We start from the raw sequence: 23493 nt of genomic DNA, 5'->3' as shown, positions 1-23493 counted from the left end.
ATTTTGAAGTCAGTAACTTGGCAAATATTCTGCTTGTTGGAACGTTCTTATCGCGGCCAAACAGAATTACAGCCACGGTGACGAAGCCTCTGCAGTAATGAGTACCAGCAGCTATTTGCTTCGGCTGCTGGGAGGTTTTGACACTGTAGTTGGCATCAAGAGTAATTAGATGTTATGCATTACATCATTTTGCTGAGTTGGGAGTAGAACATCATATTCTGATCAGAAATCGATCCAGTGGGGGTTCAGATGTTCCAGCTGTTTGCATTTAGACTCTAACTTTTTTATGCTACAATCATATTTTTGTGATTGATCTGGATTTTTTGCAATTAAGAAACAAAATAGTGTATAAAAGTGACTAAAGGAAAAAGATTCATGTTCTTTATGCAAAAATGTGTCACAAGAGAGAAAAACTAGGAATACTTCCTATGTAATGAAAAGTAAAAGTTAATAGCAGGAGAGGGACGACGTTTGGTTGTTGAAGGATTCTCAGCTGATCCTTCAAACCAGATGTAAACATGCCCGCAGCATGATGCTGTCACTTCCATGTTTCACCACAGCAATGGTTGGTTGTTGTTTGGTTGTTGTTGCCTCTTCTTTCTTAGATTTTTTTCATATTGTTTATTTCCTTTTAACTCTTCTTCCAGTTTCTTTTTAAAATCTGTTTGGCTGTGAACACAACAGTTTGACCTCAGTCACATGAAATAAGTATAGATTTTGCTATAATTTTTATTTTTATTTTCTTGGGATTTATGCAAAAATGATTTATGCAAAAATCTAAGAAAGATGTTTGGTTGTTGAAGGATTCTCAGCTGATCCTTCAAACCAGATGTAAACATTCCCGCAGCATGATGCTGTCACTTCCATGTTTCACCACAGCAATGGTTCGTTCAAAATGTTGGTTTTCATCCCTTCGTAGCATTTTGCACACAGGACTGAAAGTTTGAAATTTGTCTCATTTTACCAAAGCATCTTCACTTTGTCTTCTTCATGATTTGTATCAAACTCCAAACCCGACGTTCTTTCTGCTAAAAGGCCAGTTCCCGTGTTACCATTGGACTGTTGCCATGTTGTAGGTTTAGTTGGGTTTAATTTAGCTGCGTCAGGGTAAAAACAAAAAGTAATATTTTCATTCCCTCCCTTCACAATTGTGCATGACTTTGTTTCGCTCTGTGAAAAATATCCAAAACTTGAACTGGTTGCACTAGTTAGGATACAATTACAGTTAGTTAGAATTGGTTACAGACCTAACTGATTAATAGTTAGGATACCACTTGACACCCAGAACACTGAAAATCCTGTTTAGGCTCTACCCGTCACACCACATCTCAAATAAAAGCCACTTAACTTTGATTTGGTTTCCGTCTGACTGCTTCCTCTTGGTGGGATCATGAAAGGTTTGACTCTTCTGGAATTTCCCTGAAAACACTAAACTCTTGGGATTCGTTTCCCTTCATGCTAAGCACAATTTCTTCATTAACAAGCCATGCCAGAACAACCAGACTCCTCACACAATGCTGGAGGTTTTCTTTTAGAAAGCCATTAGCAGGGGTTAACTGAGGATGTGGAGCCCACTTTTACTTTGTCAGTGCTGCAGAAAGGCCAGGAATGTAATTTATCACAGAAGAAAGATGTAAGAAATCCTTCATGCCAAGTTTGGATGTGATTGGTGGGGATGTCGCACGTTGAGGCACTTTAATGCAGACAGGATTTTCTGTCGTTCTGGAGTTGGTTATTATTTAACTTTGTTGTGACTCGTGTTTTGCAGCTGCATTGAGAGCTTTTGTGAAACCATCCTGTCAATAAATACAATAATTGTGTGGCGACCAAAATTTTCAAAGGAAAAGGACAAAATAAAGGTTAAACTAATCGCCTACTGTTTTTGTGGTAAACGCCATTCGAGCAAAACGTCTGGCTTTGTCAAAGAAGTGGAGACGTTTTCTTCACATTGCAGCACAATTAATGGTGTATTACATGATTTATTTATGTTTGCGTAAAAGATCTTACAACTTGTTGACAACCAAATGCAGAAAAAGCTGCTTCCACTTTCAGCTGATTTCCTGACTCTCACAAATCAGGCTGAGATTTGGCTTAAAGCTCTGTGTCAGAACTTTAAAGAATAAAAGGCATTTCTTTCTAGAACGCACAGCTCTGTCACTCTGGTCAAATTAAAGCAAATGGCATAAAAAAGGTAATAACCTTCCACTACATTTATTCAGTGAGCAGAAATAAATAAGTTTTACTGATATTTGTACCCCTGTAATAACTATATAAATTTCCTCTTGGCAATTCACTGCAAAAACATAAAATCTTACCAACTATTTCTGATCTAATTTTGAGTGCACTTAAAATAGACAGAACTGAAGAATTACTGACTTAAAACAAGCTCTTATATCTTGCTGAGAAGTTACTTGCATGTTAGTTTTGTCTGTGTTCAAGTGTGCTGAAATATTTGAACTTGAAACTTGGTAAAATATTGTGTTTTTGCAGTGAGTTCTCCTTCGTTTCCTATATTTTGAAGAGCAGACTTAAATCTTATACTTCAGTGCAACTGAACATCATAGACACTCTGACCAACTTAAAGCAAACCAGAAATAAAATATGATTATTTGAAATTACCTGGAATAAAACGTTTTGATTTGGCAGGAGTAGTTAGGCGTTGATTGATTTTGAAATTTGCTGATTTTATTTTTAAAAAGGTACAAAAATTAAAAGTTTTTCTACTGTTTTCAGAGTGAGGTTGTACTGCTGTGAGGACGACGTGTTTAAGAGGCTCACAGTTAGCTCGCTTCAAAGAATCCCACCAACTTCCTAACCATGATGACATTTTCATACCGTAAGCAGGTGGAGAACAGACTCTTCTTATGCTGCTGCTGAGTTTTAAAGCTGCATGTGGCGACTTCCCCATGCAGCTCCTCATCTCTGTTTGCATCTCCCAGCAGATGAAGGACTCTTTTGTAACTATACCGGCTTGTGCAGGTATATTTTTAAAAGTACATCACCATGATGGTTGAACAGATAGACTGTAATGCAGAGGAGCAGAAGAATGAGCTGACAGATGATGATGTGAATCGTTGGTGTTTGTTTTTTACTGTATTTATGGCAACCAAGATTGGAAACAGTAGGAGACATTTTCCCACAGCAAACCCCGTCCTCATGTGTGGCTCATGTGGTTCGCTTGCAGCAGCAGCAAGGTGCTTGCAACACCATGTAATCTTCTTCCCCGCTGGGATCAGTAAATGGAGGCAATATAGACCACAGGCTATCTGTTTTAGATAAAAACCGTTCCAAAAAGCTGCATTGAATTCAGCAGATCTGGTAGCTGGTTGGCTTGAGCTCAATTTCTGCATGTGTTTCTGTTTCTGTGTACACCAGTGTTGCCCTGACGAGTGTTTGACTGGCAAATCGTTCGTTTTCATGGTGGAAATTTGCATTGAGCCTAGATTGATTGAACAGGAATGCAGTTAATTGCATGACTCTGAAAATTAACTATGCAGACAAACCCTGCAGCTATCCTGACATGTTCGGAGATTTTAGCTTCTTTTTGGCTACAACTTTAAACTTTTAAACAGCCTTGATTTTAAAACTGACTTACTATATTTCTCTCTGCATTTTTGTGATCAATCAGCACAAAAATGTTTGTAATTTCTTCCCCAATCTGAAGATTATAGGTGAATATAAAGTATTTTACTTGTTTTTATGATTTTTTAGATTACTTTTTATCCCTCAGGGTCCAAATGTTCAGTTTTCTCATTACTGTACAAATCCTCTTGCAGAGTTTGTCTATGTTTATGTTTACTGCAGCTATTCTTCCTGGTCAGCTTGCATAAAAAAGACAGATTATGTTTACAAAAATCATATTATAGATGAAGCATAAAAATAATACATTCCATTTTCTATCAGTTAAAGAAAGACACAACCTTTTGTTTGAGATATGGAAATATTTTAGATTTCTCCTGCATTATAAAAATGGATACCTTAGTTTAAGGTGGAGTCTGCTTTGTCTTAAACTGTATTCTTATTTGTAAAACGTATACATGAATGACATTTTTATATTCAGAAATATGTCATTTTAATTGATTAAAATTATAAATGATCATTATCTTAATTATGATAAAACCGAGGATTCTGAAGGAATTTGTTTAGAAAATATTTAGTTAAAAATCTGCTGTTTTTATGCAAGTAGGAGAGAATTTGCCATGTAGTTTGTTTGTTTGTTTGTTTGTTTTTTAGGGAAGTGTATAAAAAGCTCCAGGTTTCTTCTGAGTCTCTGAAGTGTTTTAGTTGGTGGCAGCAGCCAGATCCAGATGACTTCATGTCTGACGGGCTTTTTCCTGTCCTTTCCTTTGGACTCTTGCAGGGTTGGCACCTAAGCTCAGTTCAAACACAGCAGCTCGGTGCTGACTGAGGTCTCACTCATGCAAATATACATTTACAATTTAAATACCCTCGCTGTGTGGTCTTAGCAGTTTGTCTACAACTTCCCCCATTCATTACTGTCAGCCTGTTCTGTCCTCTACCAGTCAAACGGCGATCCATTTCATTGACATGCCGACATATTGTCTGGCTGAAAGCTAAAATGATTTATAACCCCAAAAGGTCATATTCGTCACAGAAACAATTCACTGCAAAATTAAGAATTTTTACCAAGTTTTTCTGGTCTAGTTTCAAGTTTAAACATCTTAGTGCACTTTAAATAAGACAAAACTAACTTCCAACTTTTCAGCAAGACATAGGAGCTTGTTTTAAGTCAATAATTCCTTAATATTGATGGAAATGTATTAGTTCCATTGGCAAATTATTTAATTTATAACAAGACATTTTCCCCATGTGGTAAGTGAAATAAGCCGACAATTATTGACTCCTTACTGAAGTTACTTGAAAGTTGGTGTTATCTTAAAACAGGACAAAACTAATTGACAAGTAAGTGAGACCAAAAAATACTGGTAAAATTTTATGTTTTTGTGGTGGATCACATATTCTAATAAAGAAACTCAACTTTGTCATCACTCCAGCTATGCTTTGTTGTTCTCTATTCTTGTTTTCTTATTTAATTTTAACCTTATACACATGTCCCATAGTTTGATGCCTCAGACACTTTATGAAACTTCATTTGCACCCTTAAGTTAATTTAAAAAGGTTTTAGTTTGAGTAATAGAAAAATTCCCTCAACAAAATCAACAAATTCCTCAAATGTAGCCTGAGAGATGCTGCAGCTACAGATGCTTAAACTTTTAAGCTAATATAAGTTACCTTATTGGTAGGGCTTCCACTAAATCCGATAAAATACTAATTTTGTCTGTCAAACTGTTTTATTTTTTAAATTTATTGAACTTACCTGAACAAATTGTCTTTATGATGGATGTTTTGCCCCTTGCTCAGGATGGATTGCTCAAGATTTATTCACAACGCTGTAGAGGAAATATGAGCTTTTCATGTCGGTTGAAATCAATAATAATTGATTAGCTTTTGATTTTGGATATCTGGAATACTGCCAAACTATCGATGTGACCTTTCCTGTTTCATTTTCTCCTTTTCGTTGTTTATTTTTAGGCAGTTAATGAGGCATAGTGGTGAAACCTGAAACTGCTGCTGCCCAAGTTACTCTAATAAGATGTTGCTAGGTAACCAAAGAGTGAGTGAGGGAGTCGTTGCCAGGTAACCAAAGAGTGAGAGAGGGAGTCGTTGCCAGGTAACCAAAGAGTGAGTGAGGGAGTCGTTGCCAGGTAACCAAAGAGTGAGTGAGGGAGTCATTGCTAGGTAACCAAAGAGTGAGTGAGGGAGTCGTTGCCAGGTAACCAGAGAGTGAGTGAGGGAGTCGTTGCTAGGTAACCAAAGAGTGAGTGAGTTAGTTGATTCTGCTGACTTTGCTTAGCTGGCTGTGAGTTTGAGTTTGTTTTTTTTTTCTGGGTCAGAGATCTACGGAACGTTGATATTGATATCATGTTTCTGTGGCAGTATGTATTGTTTTTGATTTATTGCCCAACATATTTAGCAGTCAAATGATTAGAAAACGAGTGGTGGTCACTTTCCCAGGAAAAGGGAGTTCACCTAATGAAGCTGGTTTAGTCATTCAGTGACTTTTCAGCCTTAATCCCAGGAAAGCAAACAGTTTCGTGAGAGCTTTTTACTGTAACCCTCTGTTGTTGTGTTCCAGTGCAGGTGGTGCACAAATTCATCCAAGCCTGATTATTTTCAGTGACAACGCCCCGAGTTCAATGAGGATAAAATCCCAGAACACCAAATTCCTTCATTACAACTCACTGACATGTCATCAATTAAACATAAAGCAGGACGGACCCTTGCTGCGTTGTGAGAACTTCGCCGAGCGCGGAGGTAGCAGCCCCCGTTTCCACGGCGACGTGTTCGGCCATTCGGCGTCTGACCCAGAGGAGCAACATCTGCGGTGAAGTCACACCGAGGAAGCCGGAGCTCGAAGTGACGAGCCGAGCTGTGGGAATTCTGGAAGACACGCTTTGGCTGCGAGGAAAACTGAGCAAAGTTCGTGTCCAAGAAGCAAAGCTGCCAGGAAGCCAGTCACCAGTTTCTGATTCCAGGATTTTGTGTTTGGAATCAGATGTGGGTCAAAGAGGACTTGGAAAATATTTCCTACTTCACCTTGAGCTTAAATAAATTTTACAATATCAGCAGAATAATCTTCTTAACGCCAAACCGAGGGGTTTTAAGATGCTTATATTCGCAAAAAGTAAATATTTAGATTAATTGTTCTTGTGATAACATCTTCCCTTAATTTTTTTTTTCACATTACCTTGTTTCGACCACAGACCTCTTATCTGACTACACCTAAAGCTGACAGACCAGGCAAAGTGAAGGAATTTATCAAGGTAGCAGCCAAGATGGCCTTAGTAACTCTGGATGAAATTCAGGTGGGAAAATCTGTTGATAGAATAATCTGTAATGAAGAGGATTTGTCTTAAATATTTGAAATACTGCCAAACTAGTGATGTGACCTTTCCTGTTTAATCCACAGTCTGCTCTCAACTTTTGATCTCAGAATTCTGACTTTTGATCTCAGAATTCTGACTTTTGATGTCAGAATTTTAACGTTTGATGTCAGAATTTTAACGTTTGATGTCAGAATTTTAACGTTTGATCTCAGAATTCTGACTTTTGATGTCAGAATTCTGACTTTTGATGTCAGAATTCTGACATTAATCTCAGGATAGGTTAGAAAAAATAATATTTTGAGGAAAAAATACAAGAACATTTTGAGAAAGTCATATTTTTTCTATCCCTGAATCCTCTGGTGTTGTAAAGAAAAATTCGGATCAAATCCCATAAATTTTTAAAATTATCCCAGACAAAATTCTATTGAGAATCTGTGAAGAGACTCAACCGTTTCTGAGAGACACTTATATTTTACTCTGACTGAGACTGAGCCATTTTGAAAATTAGAACAGCAAATGTTAAATGTAATTGCAACAAAAGTTGGCTCTTTTCTAAAAACCGTTCAATAAAATCCCCCCCAAAAAGCTGCATGTTGAAAGCAGAGCAGTTTAAATTACAGTTAGTTGCTTTTTTTTCACTAGCCATTTGAGTCCGATTAAACTCCACAGACACTTATCCATTTAGAGTTCAAGCGAAAGTCTTATTACATTCTGGCTCTTTACCACTTTTACTGTTTTTCTCTTCATAACCCAGTTTGCACGCAGACAGGCACACGCCACGCGGTGCAGGAGCTGCCACTGCACAGCATGTGTGCAGTGGTGCAGGCTAATGCTTTCCAGGTGTCCACGATGCATAACATGCAGAAAGAACAGGCCATTGTTTCAGATGGGCTTCCTTATAAGGAGAACCAGGTGTGGTGAGGAGAGGTGGTTGAGGATTCCTGCTCTGCTGGTGTAAAAGTAAAACAGCAGCTCCTGTTTAAACACTCGTGAGGAGAAAAGAAAATATCTGTAGCAGTTAATTTCGGAGAAGGTGATGAAATGGCATTGGGCAGATGGAAACCTCTTCTTGGTCTGTTGGTTGGTTTTATAGGGTGATGATGATGTTGTCAAATGTCAGAAGTGCTGAAGGTGGAAGTTTGGATCAGACTGAGAGATTAGAGAGTGTGTTCTGGTGTGATCCAGTAACTGGGAGGGAAATGAGCTTGTAGTTAAATATGTCATATTTGATTCCCACATCCAGCTGCAATACTTTTAACGCCAAACGAGGATTAAACCACTGATGAGTGAAAAATGAGCTGTAAGCTACGATTGGCTCCTGCTTTCTCTGCTACCTTCAACGTTGACAGAATTCAAAATCCTTTTTACGTTTTCCTAACTCAACCAAAAGTTGTGTTGTTATCGAATCTTCCAGCCAGGTTACCCACAAGCAAAGCGACATATCAATGCTCCGGTAAAATGTTTATTCATCATTCACTGGAACATTCATTTAGCATCAGTAGAATAAAAGGAGAACTCGGAGTAGCACATTCATTTTCAAACGAGTTTTTCATCCCAAAAAATGTTAACTTACAGTGCAGGAGCCTACATATCCAGATGAGTTTAGGCTATTCTCATGATATATTTTTAAGTTCCTTTGAAGCAATATGAACGACATGTCACCTACAATACAGTATTTATCTTTACAATTCAACTAAAAAAGGAAAAACTTGCCACTGAACCTCACATGTATCATTCGGTTCGTTCAGTAAACGTCTGTTGGTGTCTGCAGGTTGATTTGACATTTTCCTACGTTGAGGACATTTCTTGTCCACATCTGTGTTTTTTGTGTCTCTACAGAATATTTAGATGCATTGATCCTGGACTTCCTGTTTTCTTGCAAAACCCTGCAGAATTTATGCAGAAACTATTACTCCCCTGTTGGTAAAGTGTTTGTTAATGATGTGCTGCGTTGTTTTTGCTCCAACTTGCTTTTTGAAGTTGTGACTAAAAGTTAAAAAATGTTCTGGATGTTGTTATAAGGCCTCTGTCTTCCAGCTCTGCTTTTCAGTTTCGACATGTGAAGAGTAACAGATTGTTGACGCATGTCGAACACACCTAGTACCACCAGAACGAGTCCAGCTGTTTCAGTGCTGCTGGCGGTCCGTTGGCAGCATGTCGACCGCTTCGCATCCCGCAATTGTGATGACTTTACTCCTGTATTATTTTGTACTTTATGCTCATACAACTTTATTCTTACAATAAATTAAAAAAATAAAATAAAAATTTATCGTACGGTAATCCTAATACTCCGTTACAGTAAGTAGTTAGCAAACTAAATTTTTAGCGCTAAACTAATATTTAGTTTGGAAACGAAATATTTTGCTCCAAACTATTTAGTTAGCAAGCTAAATATTTTGTCCCAAACTAAATGCTTCAGTGGAATGCTAAACATTTAGCGATGTACTTAGCTTGCTAATTAGTTAGTAAGCTAAATGTTTAGCTCCAACTTAAATATGTAATTAGAAAACTAAATATTTTGTCCCAAACTAAATGCTTCAGTGGAACGCTAAACATTTAGCGATGTACTTAGCTTGCTAATTAGTTAGTAAGCTAAATGTTTAGCTCCAACTTAAATATGTAATTAGAAAACTAAATATTTTGTCCCAAACTAAATGCTTCAATGGGAAGCTTAGCTTGCTAATTAGACAGTAGGCTAAATATTTAGCATAACTGTTTAGTTAGTAAGCTAAACATTTAGCATCAAGCTAACTATTTAGATAACTAATTAAATGTTTAGTTTGAGACTGACATTTAGAAATGAATGGACATCATTGTGAAAGTATGACTTAATACATAAAAGCTCTTTTTTTTGTTATGAGAGACAAAGTAACCCAAATAATTGCTTATAATTTTTGTGTGGTTTTACAGATGGAACCACCGACCCAAAAGCATCTGTCCCCTTTTATAGTCACATTTTGTTTTTTAAGTTTTGGAAACTGCGTCTTTTTCTGCTACATTTATACTTTGAAGCATGCATGGATGCATGTCTCCCAGTCTTTAGTGAACTGGAGAATCCCAGTCATGAGAAATTGCTAATACAAACTCCACTTCCTTCAGTCTGGAGTCTCTTTCGTTCTCAGTATTTTCCCAGTAGCAGTTCCCAGTTTCCATGTAGCTTTCTGGTCGACCAGTTTGTTTCCTTCTGGGTTGAAGGCGGCCAGAGATGACCTCTGAACTCTAGTGGAGAACAAATGCTTTCTTTTAACACACTTTCTAACACACTCTCCACCTCTTCTGTTGGTTTTGTGGCAGACCGGGGTTCTCACAGCTCGTTGGATCTGACGGAGCTGATCGGCGTCCCCCTGCCTCCCTCCGTCTCCTTTGTCACCGGATTCGAGGGCTACCCGGCCTACAGCTTCGGCCCGGGCGCCAACGTGGGCCGCCTCACCAAGTCGTTCATCCCAGATCCGTTCCATCACGACTTCGCCATCACAGTGATGGCGAAGCCGACCACACGGCGCGGCGGTGTGCTGTTCGCCATCACAGACGCGTTTCAAAAAGTGAGACTTTATCTGTAGCTGCATTTCTGTTACAAATGTGCAGAAAACTTTGTTGATCTTCTTTAAATTCACAGAAGTGGTGTTTCCATTAAATACGAGATGCAATTAAAATCACATGATAGGTCAATAGAAACCATGCTGAGACATTCTCCTACCACTTCCTGTCGTCTTCTTCATCGTTTCCAACAGTAGCAAAATCCAGTTGGAATGCAAAAAAAAATGTTTCCATTGCAATTTTATGAAATTATACTGGTTGCTTTAGGGCCGTTGTACATATAAAGGAGTACATTTCCACCAAAAAAAACTGAATTTTGAGATAAATCTCTAGAAAAAATAAGAAATTTCTGAGCCTGAAATGTAAAAAAAAAAGAAAAGCTAGTAAAAGCTCAGAATTTTGAGATTAATCTCTGATATTTTCTAGAAAAGAACTTTTGCAAATTTTCTAAATTTTCTAAAAGTCAAAACTTTTCTACTTCAGAGACTCAGAAATGTCCAAGTTTCTTTATTAATATCAACATTTCAGAGTTTTTTGGCAGAAATTTGCTTCTCCTTTTTTTAAAAAAAATGTTTCTACGATGTCCCTAATACGGCATCGTAGGAAATAAAACTCATCTTAGTGAAAAAACCTTTTTTGTTTCCATTAAGTATTTATTTCTGTAATTTGAACTTGCACAATTACATAGTTGGTGAAAACGCAGCTGTTTGCAATAATTGATCGGCCAGTACCAGCTGCTTGATGCCTTTTTGTGTTTTGGCTGCATTGGTAAGGTCGTGCAGCTCGGTGTCGCCCTGTCGGAGGTGGAAGACGGCGCCCAGAACGTCATATTGTACTACACCGACCCAGAAACCAGAGGCGGGACCAGAGAGGCTGCTTCTTTCAAAATGGGGGAGGTGACAGGACGCTGGGCGAGGTTTACCCTGACCGTGCAAGGAGCAGAGGTGAGCGGGGCGGATTGGTTTTGGTTTTGATTTTAACGACACTGAGGATAAAAACTCACATGTTCAAAAGTTTGTCATGTTTTCTGGCGTTTAGTTTCTCTCTTATTTCTTATGCCTGGACTGAATATCAATATTTTTAGCATAAAATCTCCACATTGTTCTCTTCAGAAATAAAACAAACCGAAATGATATTAGAGAAGAACCAGAGTGAATAATGGAACGAGTTTCATTTTAGTTGAATAATCCGACTAATACAAAGTCATATCTGAACCGTGCTTCGCTTTAGCTCTGAGGAATAATGAGACTTTGAGATTTCTCATAAATAAATTACTTTATCAGAGACGAAAGTTATGCTTTATTTTTTTATTTATGTAACATAAGAAATATAACGTATTCTTACTGAAACGGAGTCGTTGTTCTGTTGAGCCGTGAAGCTCTCAGTAATGGCTTTGAGGGTTTTTTCTTAGAAACAACAAAAAACCTCGAGCCGCTTTAATTTTTAATAAAGCAGTGAGAATAACAGAATCTTATCTTCCTCATTAATAAATATCAGAGAAAAAGAACAAACTTTTTTTTCTTGCACAGTTCAGACTAATGTTCAGCCGTGCTTTTACTTACAATGTCTACAAAAAGTATTCACCCTTTTTACTGCTTTTAATAATCAATTACAAACAATAAAATGACAACAAATTTACAAAGTAAACTATACAGATTTTTTTGTATCCATGCATTTTTCAATAAACTTTTCTCTGATTTGTTTGAAAGGTTTTTTCCTTCTTATTTTGAAACTATTTTCAGTTGAATTAGGTCAGTTATGTTAAAGACGGTAAATCTAACAGTCGCTTATCTTCTGTTAAATGTTTTTACTTAATGATTATTTTGTATAAGTAATTTGAAATTAACGTTTTTTTTGTAACGTAAAAGAAACACATTTTGTTAATCATGATTGACATAAAAGCAATAAAAACAGTAAAACATCCTCAGGATTAATATATTTTATACACATTGTGGCTCTTCAGATTCATAGTACACACTTTCTATGTTCACTTCTTACACAAACAATTTTAAAACAGTTTTTTAAAATACTATGGAAGCCGATGTGCCTAATTTACAACTTATGACTTCCATAACATGTTTTCTTTCTATAGAAAGTATTCCTGGCTCAGTACGTCTGTTTGTTTTTGTCTTGTGCAAAAACACAAAAGTATCTTTGTCTATTTCTAGACCAAATATCTAATTACATTTGAAATAAGACCAAACTAACTTATAAGCAACTTTTCAGCAAGAAGTAGGAGCTCGTTTTAAGTAAATAACTCCTTAATATTGAAGAAAAATACCAGTTTCGCTGGTATTTTTTTATACTTTATAGTGAAATAATCTAATAATGGATCTAGTGTAGTAAAGTCAAAATTCAGTTCAGTCTGACGGCTGTTTTGATCATATTTTGACTGAGTGAATGTAGTTTATGTTTAAACGTTTCTAGCTTTCCTTCCCATTTGTGTTGTCCCTTTAGATCCGCCTCTACATGGACTGTGAGGAATACCACAGAGTGGCCTTCACCAGGAGCGCCCAGCCTCTGACCTTCCAGACCAGTTCGGGGATCTTCGTGGGGAATGCCGGTGGAACGGGTCTCCCTCGGTTTGTGGTGAGTCTTTTAGCTTCGCTGTGAGTGCAAAGTCAAGCTGCTTCCCCCCATCGTTCTTAGTACGAAGGGCCTGCTCTGTTTGCTCTTAGCCGTGTTTGACAGCTGCTAATCCAGCTGGTTTCGCCCCTCATTCCTGATGTCAGTGCGTTTGGATCAACGAGTTCACGGCGATGACTGAATCCAGACCCAGAATGCAGACAGATGTGATGTTTGGGCGGTTGTCTCCGTTGCATTTTCTGATGTGAACACAGTCATCTTTGTTGGCAGCTTTACGACCACCACAAGAGACCCCAGAATGAAAGACCACATGTGTCTGAGTGCTGTCTTCTCCGGTGAGAGCTCATAAATGGCAAGCTGTTTGTGATTTACAGGTTTGAAGTACGGCTGAGCGTCTCTCTGAGACGTTGAATTGAACCTAATCACTGATAAATATGCCGGGATAGAAAGCCCAATCCCCCTCAGTAGCTGTTAAAAATACTCAGGAGTTTAGCTGGTTAGAAGTGCAGGAGAGCAGTCAGCCCTCAGTGTTGTTGTAAAGGATAATAAAACAGTAATAGATCCAGAGATTTCCTGAAAAAATGCATTTTGTGCCTAATAATAGTGTGGAGAAATCATTTGAGGTGAACTGAATATCAGTAGTTTGTTTATAGTTGGTGGTTTTTCTAGAACTGATTTGATCTTTTATCAGGATCATCATCAAAATCTCAGGTTTATATTTTGAACACCAATAAACCTTCTGAAGATTAGATTATTTTTACACATTTTAAAACATTTTTTGTCCCCCAACTGTACATCCATTCATTCATCCTTCTGTCTTTTAATCCACATGTGTCAAACTGAAGGCCCGGGGGCCAAATGTGGCCCGCCATAGCTTTTTATGTGGCCCTTTAAACTCCAAATTACATCAATAAGTCCTTCCAGTTTTTTACAAATCTGCAAAATTCACACAAAATCAACAGATCCCTAGATTTTTTTCTGATTTTGATCATATTTTCTCAGAATTGGTCAAAATCATTGGGTTTTAGTGACTGTTGCCTCAGCCTTACTTGATGTCAAGTTATGGTCGGTAATTGATGTAATAAAAAGGAAATATTGTAAAAATTTCTTACAAACATTTCACTACAAAATCTGTTATTTTGATTGCAAAAAAACATTAAAAACAATCACAAAATCTTGGACCAACAGCTATTTATTGATATTTCGACAGTTGAATTAGTTTTATCAATATATCCTGTCAGAACTGGCCCTTTAAGAACAGTCAGACTTTTGATATGGCCCAAAATGAAAATGAGTTTTAATCTATCCGGATGTCCATCCATCTTTTCATTCAATTTTCTATCTGCCCAACCATCAATCCATCTATCCACCTGTGGATAGATGGATTGATGGATAGATGGATAAATTCATGAATCTAATTTCATCAGTTAGTTATTCACATGTCTTAAATTTCGTCATGACAATTTAATCTCTTATTTGTTCAAGGGACTTTTCTGTCAGGCAAAAGTTTGAGTCGTCTTCATCCTCTGACTCGAGGCGGTTGAGGCTACCGCTAAGTAGCCGCTAATGTACCCTTGCTAACTAGCTAGCTAGCTTTTTGAGTCTACGGTTGATTGGTGTTTGACTCAACATACAGAGAGCGATAAATACTGTTGCGTACAGTATAAATATGTTTAATAAAGTTGAACATTTTTCAACTTTCTTGTGTTACAAGCTCACGTTTGAAAATTTTCATGAATGTCACCGGTTGCTTTACTGGAGGAGAGCTAGCGATTGTCGAGCAGTTTTAGTGTAAATTTATGTCCAGTTGACTGGATAAAGTTTGTTTTCACCACTATCTCATTATTCTCTGCTAAAAAATATTTAAGGTTAGCACAAAGACGCTGCTAAGAGCCGCAAACAAACCCCAGAAATTTATAATTTTGCTAATTATGATTGTAATATAGCAGGATTCCCCATATAAAGCTTTCCTGCCTTAAATTTAATTCAAGTTGGCATTAAAAAAAGGTCTTAAAAAGTCTTAAATTTGACTTGGTGAAACCTGCAGATCCTCTGACTCATTTCTCCATCCATCCATTTGTCCAAACAGCTGTCAGCTTGTTTCCTTCCTGTCTCTGGTTTATTATTTAAAATATCAGCCCTGTATAAATATCGACCATAATATCATAGTGAATTTGGAACATTTGTAATTTATAAACAGGAGAAAATGGACTGACTGACATGAAAGATGGGAAACCTTCCCTGGCATTTCACTAAAGCAAGTTCATGTGATGGGAAAACTGTAAGTTCTTAGTGGAAAGAGGAGGAAAAAGGTTCCTACCGTAAACGATTTACGTGGTTAACATGTTATTAGAGAAAGCTGAGAAGCTTTCAAAGACCAAGGAAGGAGTTTGTTTTTATTCAAAGCTCCTTTTTTGGCTTCAGACAGGAGTCCATTTACTTTTGAACAATCCATCCAGCAGTTGAGGAATTTAAACTAACTTATGTGGATTTTTTAAATCTAAACTTTAAATCCTTAAAAATACAGCTCTGCTTTTATTTTCTGGGGACACCAGGCTTTAAATTAGAATCATTTCAATCTATACTATTGATTATTTCAAATAAATTTGGCATTGTTTAATCTGTTTCAATCAAACTTCGGTTCATTTGTCTGGAAAGTCTGCTTCATTTGGGGAGATAAGAATGATCGAACTCTGATGCGGACCAAAAGAGTGACCTTTGGTTTGGTTCAAATGTCTATATGAATGCCAAACAGACCAGAGACCGCTCCAAAAGCAGGAAGCAGGCTATGGCGCAGGGCATTCTGGGTAAATACAACCAAAACAAACGTGTGGCTAGCACTAGCAAGAGGAATGGCTTGTGGTCTTTTACCAAAGAAAAAGAGAAATCCTGCAGCTGCTAAAATCTGACGCTACTCCATTTTTATTTATATTTTGTGAAGAAAGAAGTTGAGCTCAGTGTCGTCTTCTGAGGTTTTCATGTCATTTCCTCCAATAGCTCCTGGTGCAGCGCCCTCACAGGCGAGGAGGAGAACTGGAGTTTGAATTAGTTTGGATCATTTGACACAGTCCAGTGTGAAAGAAAACCACAGCAACAGAAAATGCAATAAATGTTGCAGTTTTGGTCCTGATAGTCTACCGTACCATCAAGTAAGAAAAGACCCTAAGTTTATCAAATGCAGGATTTCATTTCCTACTTTCTTTCAAAGCTTAAAATATTTTAAAAAGTCTAACTTTTTATGAGTTGGGCGCTGTGACCTTTCTCTGTATAGTTGTCATTCTTTGTCGTCTGTCATTGTGATTTTTTAATCTTTTTTTTCTCCAACCTTGAGGGAAAGAATGTAAAGTATTCAGACTGACGTACAACCAAAAGATCTTCACATTTTTGCACGTCTGACTGTAAAATACTGTTTGCAATTAACTTTGGTTTCATAAAAACTATAAATTACAATGCATTTTGTCAATGAACTGCTGGATTCTGCTGCTATTTTACCATTTCTGTTCCCTACCTATGCAATCAGAGGTTGCACATATAGATGCTCAGATTAAAAATGGTTGCTATAAGACAATAGATCTCCTTCATAGGGTTCTACTGCCTCTTCAGAGTAAGCCCCATGTATTTCATCACTCCTCTGCCCTGCTACATTCAGACGAGGAGGAGCAGTAGTGTCTGTTCAGCTGCTCAGTGTTTGAGTTGGCAGCTCAGTCAGAGATCATCTCTCAGAGAGCAATAACAGGCCTGATTCAGCAGCACCGGCTCTCTGCAGCCGTAGCCTCGCCGTGGCTTTGGATGAACACACAGGAAGAAGAAAGAACAATAAAAGTTTAACTTGGTCTTACACAGGGTCTCATTCCAGCTTTCCAGTTTGATTACGTCTGTGTCCAGCACTTTATGAGCCCATTGCTACTGTTGAAAGCTTCCTTCCTGGAAGTAAAAAGTGTTTTCGCTTCGATAATAAGGTAAAGATCTTAAGGACACATTAGGTTTAGAGATGAAGACGCAGCCTGAAGACATACAGAGTATTATTTAGGGGTTTTCCAGGTGAGAAATGTGAGAAAAAGAAAAGAAAAAATATCCATCCATCAGTTCACCTGCCTGTTTCTTCAACCAACCATCTGTTAGTCTTTGCCTACGTTTTGAAGTAATTGCAAACGGTCGTTTAAACTAATGAAGCTTGCACTTACTGCTCCTCTAAGGAATACATGTTTTGTAAACAATCATAAATTTGACCTAATTTTTTATGTAACTGCCAGTGGGAACTTCTAAATTTCTGCTTTTCTATATTCCTGTGGCAGACAGCTGTGCTGCAGTATTGATGCTAAATGTAATTGTTGTCCACCTCCAAGGAAAAAATGCATTATGACCAATCCCATCAGCCATTAAGGCAGTGGAGATTAATCCACTGCTTTTCTACCTTCCTGCTTCTGCTAGCTGTGCTGTAGTTCTGATGTTAACGTTCAATTTGAAGATTCAGTTTCAGATTACAGGAGAAAGAAAAATAAGACCTTCCTAATTTCTGAACTAATGCCACTGGAATACTTTTACCTCAGTTACAAAATCATCTAATTATAGAAAATATGGGAAAAAATTCCATAATTTATGAAATGGGAATTCTGCATATTCAGAAGGAAATGGATCTTGTATCTTTTGGAAAATGTCTCAGATGAAGTTTACTTTTGTTTTTTCAGAAAGAAAATATTTTCACCCTCTCAGATTGTTGCTTAATGTAAGATTTATAAATCAACCTCATGGATCCTTGGACCAAACTGTGTTATGATTGTTTACATTCATCTAATTAATTATCTGAACATGCAAGCCAACGGAGTGAACGAGTGAATTCTCATTTTAAAGCTGCAGACTGGATTACGTGGCACATTCTTTGTTTCAGATGTGTTGTTTACTGCACAAACAGATGTCTGTGATTTGGCTCGCTCCAGTGGCTCTTATCCACCCATTCCTCCTCTTTCTCTCCATTTGTTCCATCCGTCTCTGTTTATCACGTCTCTACCACATCGAGATTTCACAGGCAATGCCTTGTTCCATTAAAAACGGGTGTTTGTCTTCTGGCTTCATCTTTACATCAACAAATTTGGCCGAATCTCTTTCGGGAAGATGTTTTAGACTTCATTCCCACCTGTGTGATCCCATGATGCAGCTCAGACCACCTTTAAGGCAGTAATCTGGAAACAGGAAAATAAAAAATAACATCACTATAAACTAAGATTTAGAGCGACATGTCGAGCATTTGACTCATCTGGATATCTTTAGGGCTCACAAATTAAAGTCTAACAATTCCCCCAAAGCTTTATCTACAAATTAAATCAATGTACAAAATTAAAAGTTGGTTAATTTTATTGCAGACCAAAGCAAGAACCACATTTACAGCTGCCAGTATTTTTCGGTATTTTTTACACGTCATAAAAATTTAATTTTTTCCTATTTTCTTTTGCAAAATAGTCCAAGCTGCATGGAGAACATCTATGTGCTAAAGCAGCAGATTTAAGTCTGGACTTTGACTTGGCCCATCCTTCAATGTGTTTCCATTATAAATGAGCGATAAACGTTTCCGATATTCCACTAATGTCAAAAAAATCAAAATTTTGCAATTGCTGTGTTTCCATTAAATAAGAAACAATAAAAATCTAAAAAAAAGTTTGAATATTAATGAAAAAGTAACATTTTCACTGGCAGATTCATCAATATTAAGAAATGTTCAGCAATTTCTTGCTGAAAAGTTAGTTTTGTCTTATTTCAAGCATGCTAAGATATTTCCCTTAGAAACTAAACACCTGGTAAGAGTTTGTGTTTTTGTGATGCTATGAAAGGTTTAACTCCACCTGCGCAGTGAGAATCCAGCCGGAGGTGGAAACCTCAAACCATAAAATAGTGTCAATCAAAACGAGGCAGTGACAATTTGATTTAATTTAGAGTGTCAGAGTAAATGGGGCAAAAACCAAGAATCATTTCCTTGAGCTGCACTTATTCTGGTAATTACCTTGAAGTTTGTGGTTTAATGTGACTTAATGTTAAAAGGCTTGAGAAAGGTTTGCAAGGGAGGAAAGTTTGGGGCTCCAAGTATAAATATAAGGGAGACATTACAGCTAAGCCTCCATAATGTCCGTCACTCTTCTTCGTCTGCAGGGCTCCATCCAGAAACTGCTGCTGAACTCGGATCCCACGGCTCCAGGTGACCAGTGTGAGGAGGACGATCCTTACGTGAGTCTGCCTTAAAAACTCTGCATACAGGAAAACTGCTCAAAAACCCTTGGTTAGTACGCCCTCTGCTGGTGGGAGTACAGCGTTGCAGCAGACTCTGTGAATTTGAAATAATTAAAACAAGAAGCAAAGAAATATTTTCATTAACTAAAAAAATAAATTCTTTGCAGAACTAACTGGTCCTGTATTCACAAAACTACTGATATACAGAGAAAGATTTTATTTTTTTGGTTTCTCATAAAAGCAACAAACAAAAACAACAACATCTGGACTCCAGTTGGGTTTTTCTTCCAGTTGGTTTATCAGAACGGCCATAACATAAAATAATTTATTCAGTAAATATGTGTTATTTAAATTATGTCACATTTTAATTTTCAGAGTAATTCAAAATTTTGCATTTTAATTACTTTCTATGAGCAATAAACTTCGGAATTACAAAAAATATAATTGTCATTTGCTTCAATTTTTTTCTCTTTTTTACCAAAAACTGGTGCTTTGGTCTCAACTAAACTTTGTTTAAAATATATTTCTGTTTTAGAGGCTTCATGATTCATTTTATTTGTTTATTTATTTATTTAGGATATTTCAAACGTCGTCCAGTTCCAGTGTTTAAATGTTCATTAGAATATAAAGTTTATTGATTCTTGAGAATGTGTCCTTGCATTATTGCGCCATTATTGCTATTATATTACTTGAAAATGGTCTCAAAACTACAATATTATTGCTTATCACAATAAGTTCTGGGACAATTTATCGTCCAGTAAAATTGGTCTAACATGAGGTTAATTTTTTTAAATGTGACAAAAATATTTAACTTTTTCACAGCTTTGAATGTAAATGTACCTCTTTTACTGTTAAAAAATATAGTTTTGGACAGAAAGATGATAAGTTTTCTCTTTACAACACAGGTAGTCTAAGGTGACATGTCAGGACTCCTTTTATGGTCGTTCCTCTCTGTCTTGGATCTTTTGAAGAGTTTTGTGATAAAATAACTGTATTTTCATGTTGGTTTTATGTTTCTGGCTCTAAAATGTGTTTTCTCCTAAATATAATCTTTTAATCTTGGAATTATGCTTTAAAAAAATCTTTTTTTTGAGACTGCTTTTCTTTTCCCGTCCTCCAGCCTGAACTCTGATTATTCTTCCGTCCATCTTCTCTGTTCTCCTAAATGTTTATGTTGTGACTCCAATTCTCTTCTTCCCTTTGCTCTCATGTTTGCTTCAGGTGTCGGGTTTTGGGAGCGGGGATGAAGATTATGACGACTCAAAGGAAGGAGATGAAGTGAAGAAGATTGTGGAGGAGAGAGAATACCCCATGGTGCGTTCGCTGTTCTCCTGGCTTTTTGCCATTTCACTGAGCTGGACCCAAACCAAAGAAAACAGCTCTTATCCTTGCAGGCCTGTTGGAGACTGGAACGCCCTGATATGTGCCGCTGTCTGCCAATTCGGTGCTCTCAAACGCGCACCGCAGGGTGCCGGGTTTTCAGACGAGGGGGGAAAGTCAGCTACATTATTACACTTCCAGAAATAGCTCCACAGGGAAACCTGTCGGATTTATTTCACCGGCTGGATGAAAAGATCCGTATCCGCAGCTGAAAGTGTGTCTTGTTAAATTAAATCTCGTTGTCACCCAGTTCTGACGGTGGACACCAGGAAAAACGTAGCTGTAAAATATCAAATTATATTCCAAGTCACTGTGAAAAAGGAAGCTTCTCCTGAATGTTTATGATAAAAAGACAGTTAATTTGTTAAATACAGAATGGGTTATGTGCTGCACAACAGTTATTGTTTTTTAAATATAGTTCTGTAAATGCCACACAATGCACAATGTTAAGGATTATTTCTGAACAAATCAAGAAAGGAATAGAAATTGTTTTGAAGCCCTTTTATGGTTTGGATACATAAAAAAAGCTTATTGTTGAGCAGATAAAGCTAAAAACAATCACAGCCTTCTAGATTCTAACTAAACACTAAGTATGCTTAAATATTATGTTATCAATCAAATCAATGCAGTTTTTATCTGTTTAATGCCAAATTATATCAATCAGTCCCTCCAGTTTCTTGAGAATTAGCCTGGAAATTCAGGCAAAATCAACAAATTCCCAAACTTTTTTATGCTTATAATTGGGAGTTTATTGCATATTTTTCTCAAACATTTGATAAAACTTTCTTACTCCTACTAAACAGCTGCTTCAACCTTAACTGATGTCAGATTATGGTCAATGATCTGTGCAGCGAGTAATAAAAAGTCACATTTACCATCATAAATAAGCGCAAATATTTCCAAATTTGAACCACAAACATTGATTTTTATTACAAAAAGTCACAATAAGTATAACACTGAAACAATGCTCAATAATATTTAATTTTAAGAATTCATTCATACTTTAACAGTGAACAGGTTTTATCGATACATTCTGGGACAACCGGCCCTTTAAGAGCTTTTATGAGCTTCATTTAGCCCAAAACAAAAATGAGTTTAGCATCATATTATATTCGTATCAAACTAAAATCAAACATGAATGTCCTTCAGGTTCAGCTCTCATTTGCCTCATCAGAGCTTAAAAGTGGTTTCCGTTTTGTAAAGACATCCTGAATGATGTGTTTTTGATCTTTTTAACTGCCTGCTAATTCACAAGCAGCCATATTGTCGATGTCTTACTGATGTTTACCAAGAACTGCGTCTCTGCTCAAAGCTGTGATTTGCTTTCCTGCCAACATTTTGATGGGAAAATTATGCAGCAGATCAGGTTTGCTTTGTAAACATTCAGTTGCAGCCAGTAAACAATTAAAGTGTAAAATCTGGAGCGGATGTATGATATAGGTTTGACCTTAATGGAGTTTAATTTAGGAAGGAAGTGTCAGTCCTCCATAATTTCTATTTTATTTTCATTTTTTACACATTTTAATGGGTTTTGTTGTTTGTTTTTTTAATATGTGAGCTTGTATTTCTGGTTTGTAGGTTTTTCCAGAACCGGATCCCACATATGGCGGCCCAGTCCAAGCTCCGCCCACTGAACCGTCACTAATTGATGATGAAGATGGAGATGATGAGGAGTCATCTGGCCAGGAGTTGGAAATGACCACCGTAAGAGGTAAAACATTATTATTATTATTATTATTATTATTATTATTATTGCAGTTTGATTATTAACCTGCACTTAATTTTAGTTTTATAAATTTATATCTTATTCTTGTACAGTAATTTTGATTGTAATTACTAATCTTTATCTTTATTCTATTTTTATTTATTATTATTGGACATTCATTATTAAGTTAGTTAAAATACATGTTTAAAAATAAATTAGTATTAAAATGGATCAATGCATTCATTTATAATTTTAAATATTTTCTGTGATATTCTCTGGACCGTCTGTTGTTGCATTTCATTGATGGCCACCAGATGGTGCTAAAGAGGCGCTTTATCTCTCTCTCTCATCACTGTAGTCTTTTCTCTTGACCTGCAACAAACCAGCACATCTTTCTCATCCTGTCTGTTTGTTTCACAGCTGAAACTGAACTCATAAAATCTTATCGGTGTGTTTTTCTGACAGCAGCAACATCTCGGGCGAACGCCTCTGAGAGACGAGCCGACGCTGTAAGTTGGCATCTTCTCCTGGACACGTTTTGCACTTTAAGCATGTTAACGTGTAGCTCTGTGAAGCAGTTTGTCCCAGATACACGGAGCTGAATCTGTCCTATTTAAAGTTACTGCAGCAGAAACCTTCCTTTGATTACATCATAACATAAAAACGACTGATTGATCTGACCGCATTTATTTATTAGATTGATTGTGGATGAAGGTATTCACCTGAATTCTCTTCGATATTCAGTCCCTCCAGGTGTCCACAGGGCAGAAAGGTGAACCAGGTGAGCCAGGTCCTCCAGGACCTCCTGGCCCTCCAGGACAAGCAGCAGGTGGGGGAGGGGATCCTGGACCAAGAGGTCCTCAAGGGCCAAAGGGACCTGCAGGCCCAACTGGGCTTCCTGGGAAAGATGGCGAGCCTGTGAGTTTTTTAATTGAATCTTCTTGTTTGTTTGATTTACAGCAATCAGCAGCTTTCAGTTTTTTTCCAGAGCAGCAGTGATGTGTTGTTTATCAGCAGAGTACACACTGATGGATGTGTTTCTATTTTTATCTGTTCTCCAGGGGATGAAAGGTGAACGCGGGCTGCCAGTGAGTAAAACTCCTTCACTGATGTCTCATGTTTTACTGCTAAAGGTAAAGTCAAATGAGATTATGTAGG

At 37.2% G+C, this 23493-nt stretch overlaps 1 protein-coding gene across 3 annotated transcripts in view; it reads left to right on the top strand.

Moving 5' to 3' along the window:
* The window catches only part of LOC106932144 (uncharacterized), a 62913-nt gene that overhangs the window by 22938 nt on the left and 16482 nt on the right, over positions 1-23493 (top strand). For 2 of the 3 annotated variants that reach the window (XM_088001432.1, XM_088001434.1), the window contains exons 3-11: positions 10203-10450; positions 11219-11389; positions 12903-13034; positions 19173-19247; positions 20472-20564; positions 22209-22341; positions 22801-22844; positions 23080-23253; positions 23397-23423. In XM_088001432.1, coding sequence (XP_087857558.1) covers positions 10203-10450; positions 11219-11389; positions 12903-13034; positions 19173-19247; positions 20472-20564; positions 22209-22341; positions 22801-22844; positions 23080-23253; positions 23397-23423 — 1097 coding nt within the window. The remainder of the gene's footprint in view (positions 1-10202; positions 10451-11218; positions 11390-12902; positions 13035-19172; positions 19248-20471; positions 20565-22208; positions 22342-22800; positions 22845-23079; positions 23254-23396; positions 23424-23493) is intronic. The other variant, XM_088001433.1, reaches the window with a different exon arrangement.

Source organism: Poecilia mexicana, unplaced genomic scaffold (assembly GCF_051168715.1).
Source record: "Poecilia mexicana isolate PSO_F unplaced genomic scaffold, ASM5116871v1 scaffold_20, whole genome shotgun sequence".
NCBI classification, from domain to species: Eukaryota; Metazoa; Chordata; class Actinopteri; order Cyprinodontiformes; family Poeciliidae; genus Poecilia; species Poecilia mexicana.
The sequence above is the reverse complement of the archived record's forward strand: the minus strand, read 5'-3'. Positions and strand labels throughout refer to the sequence as shown.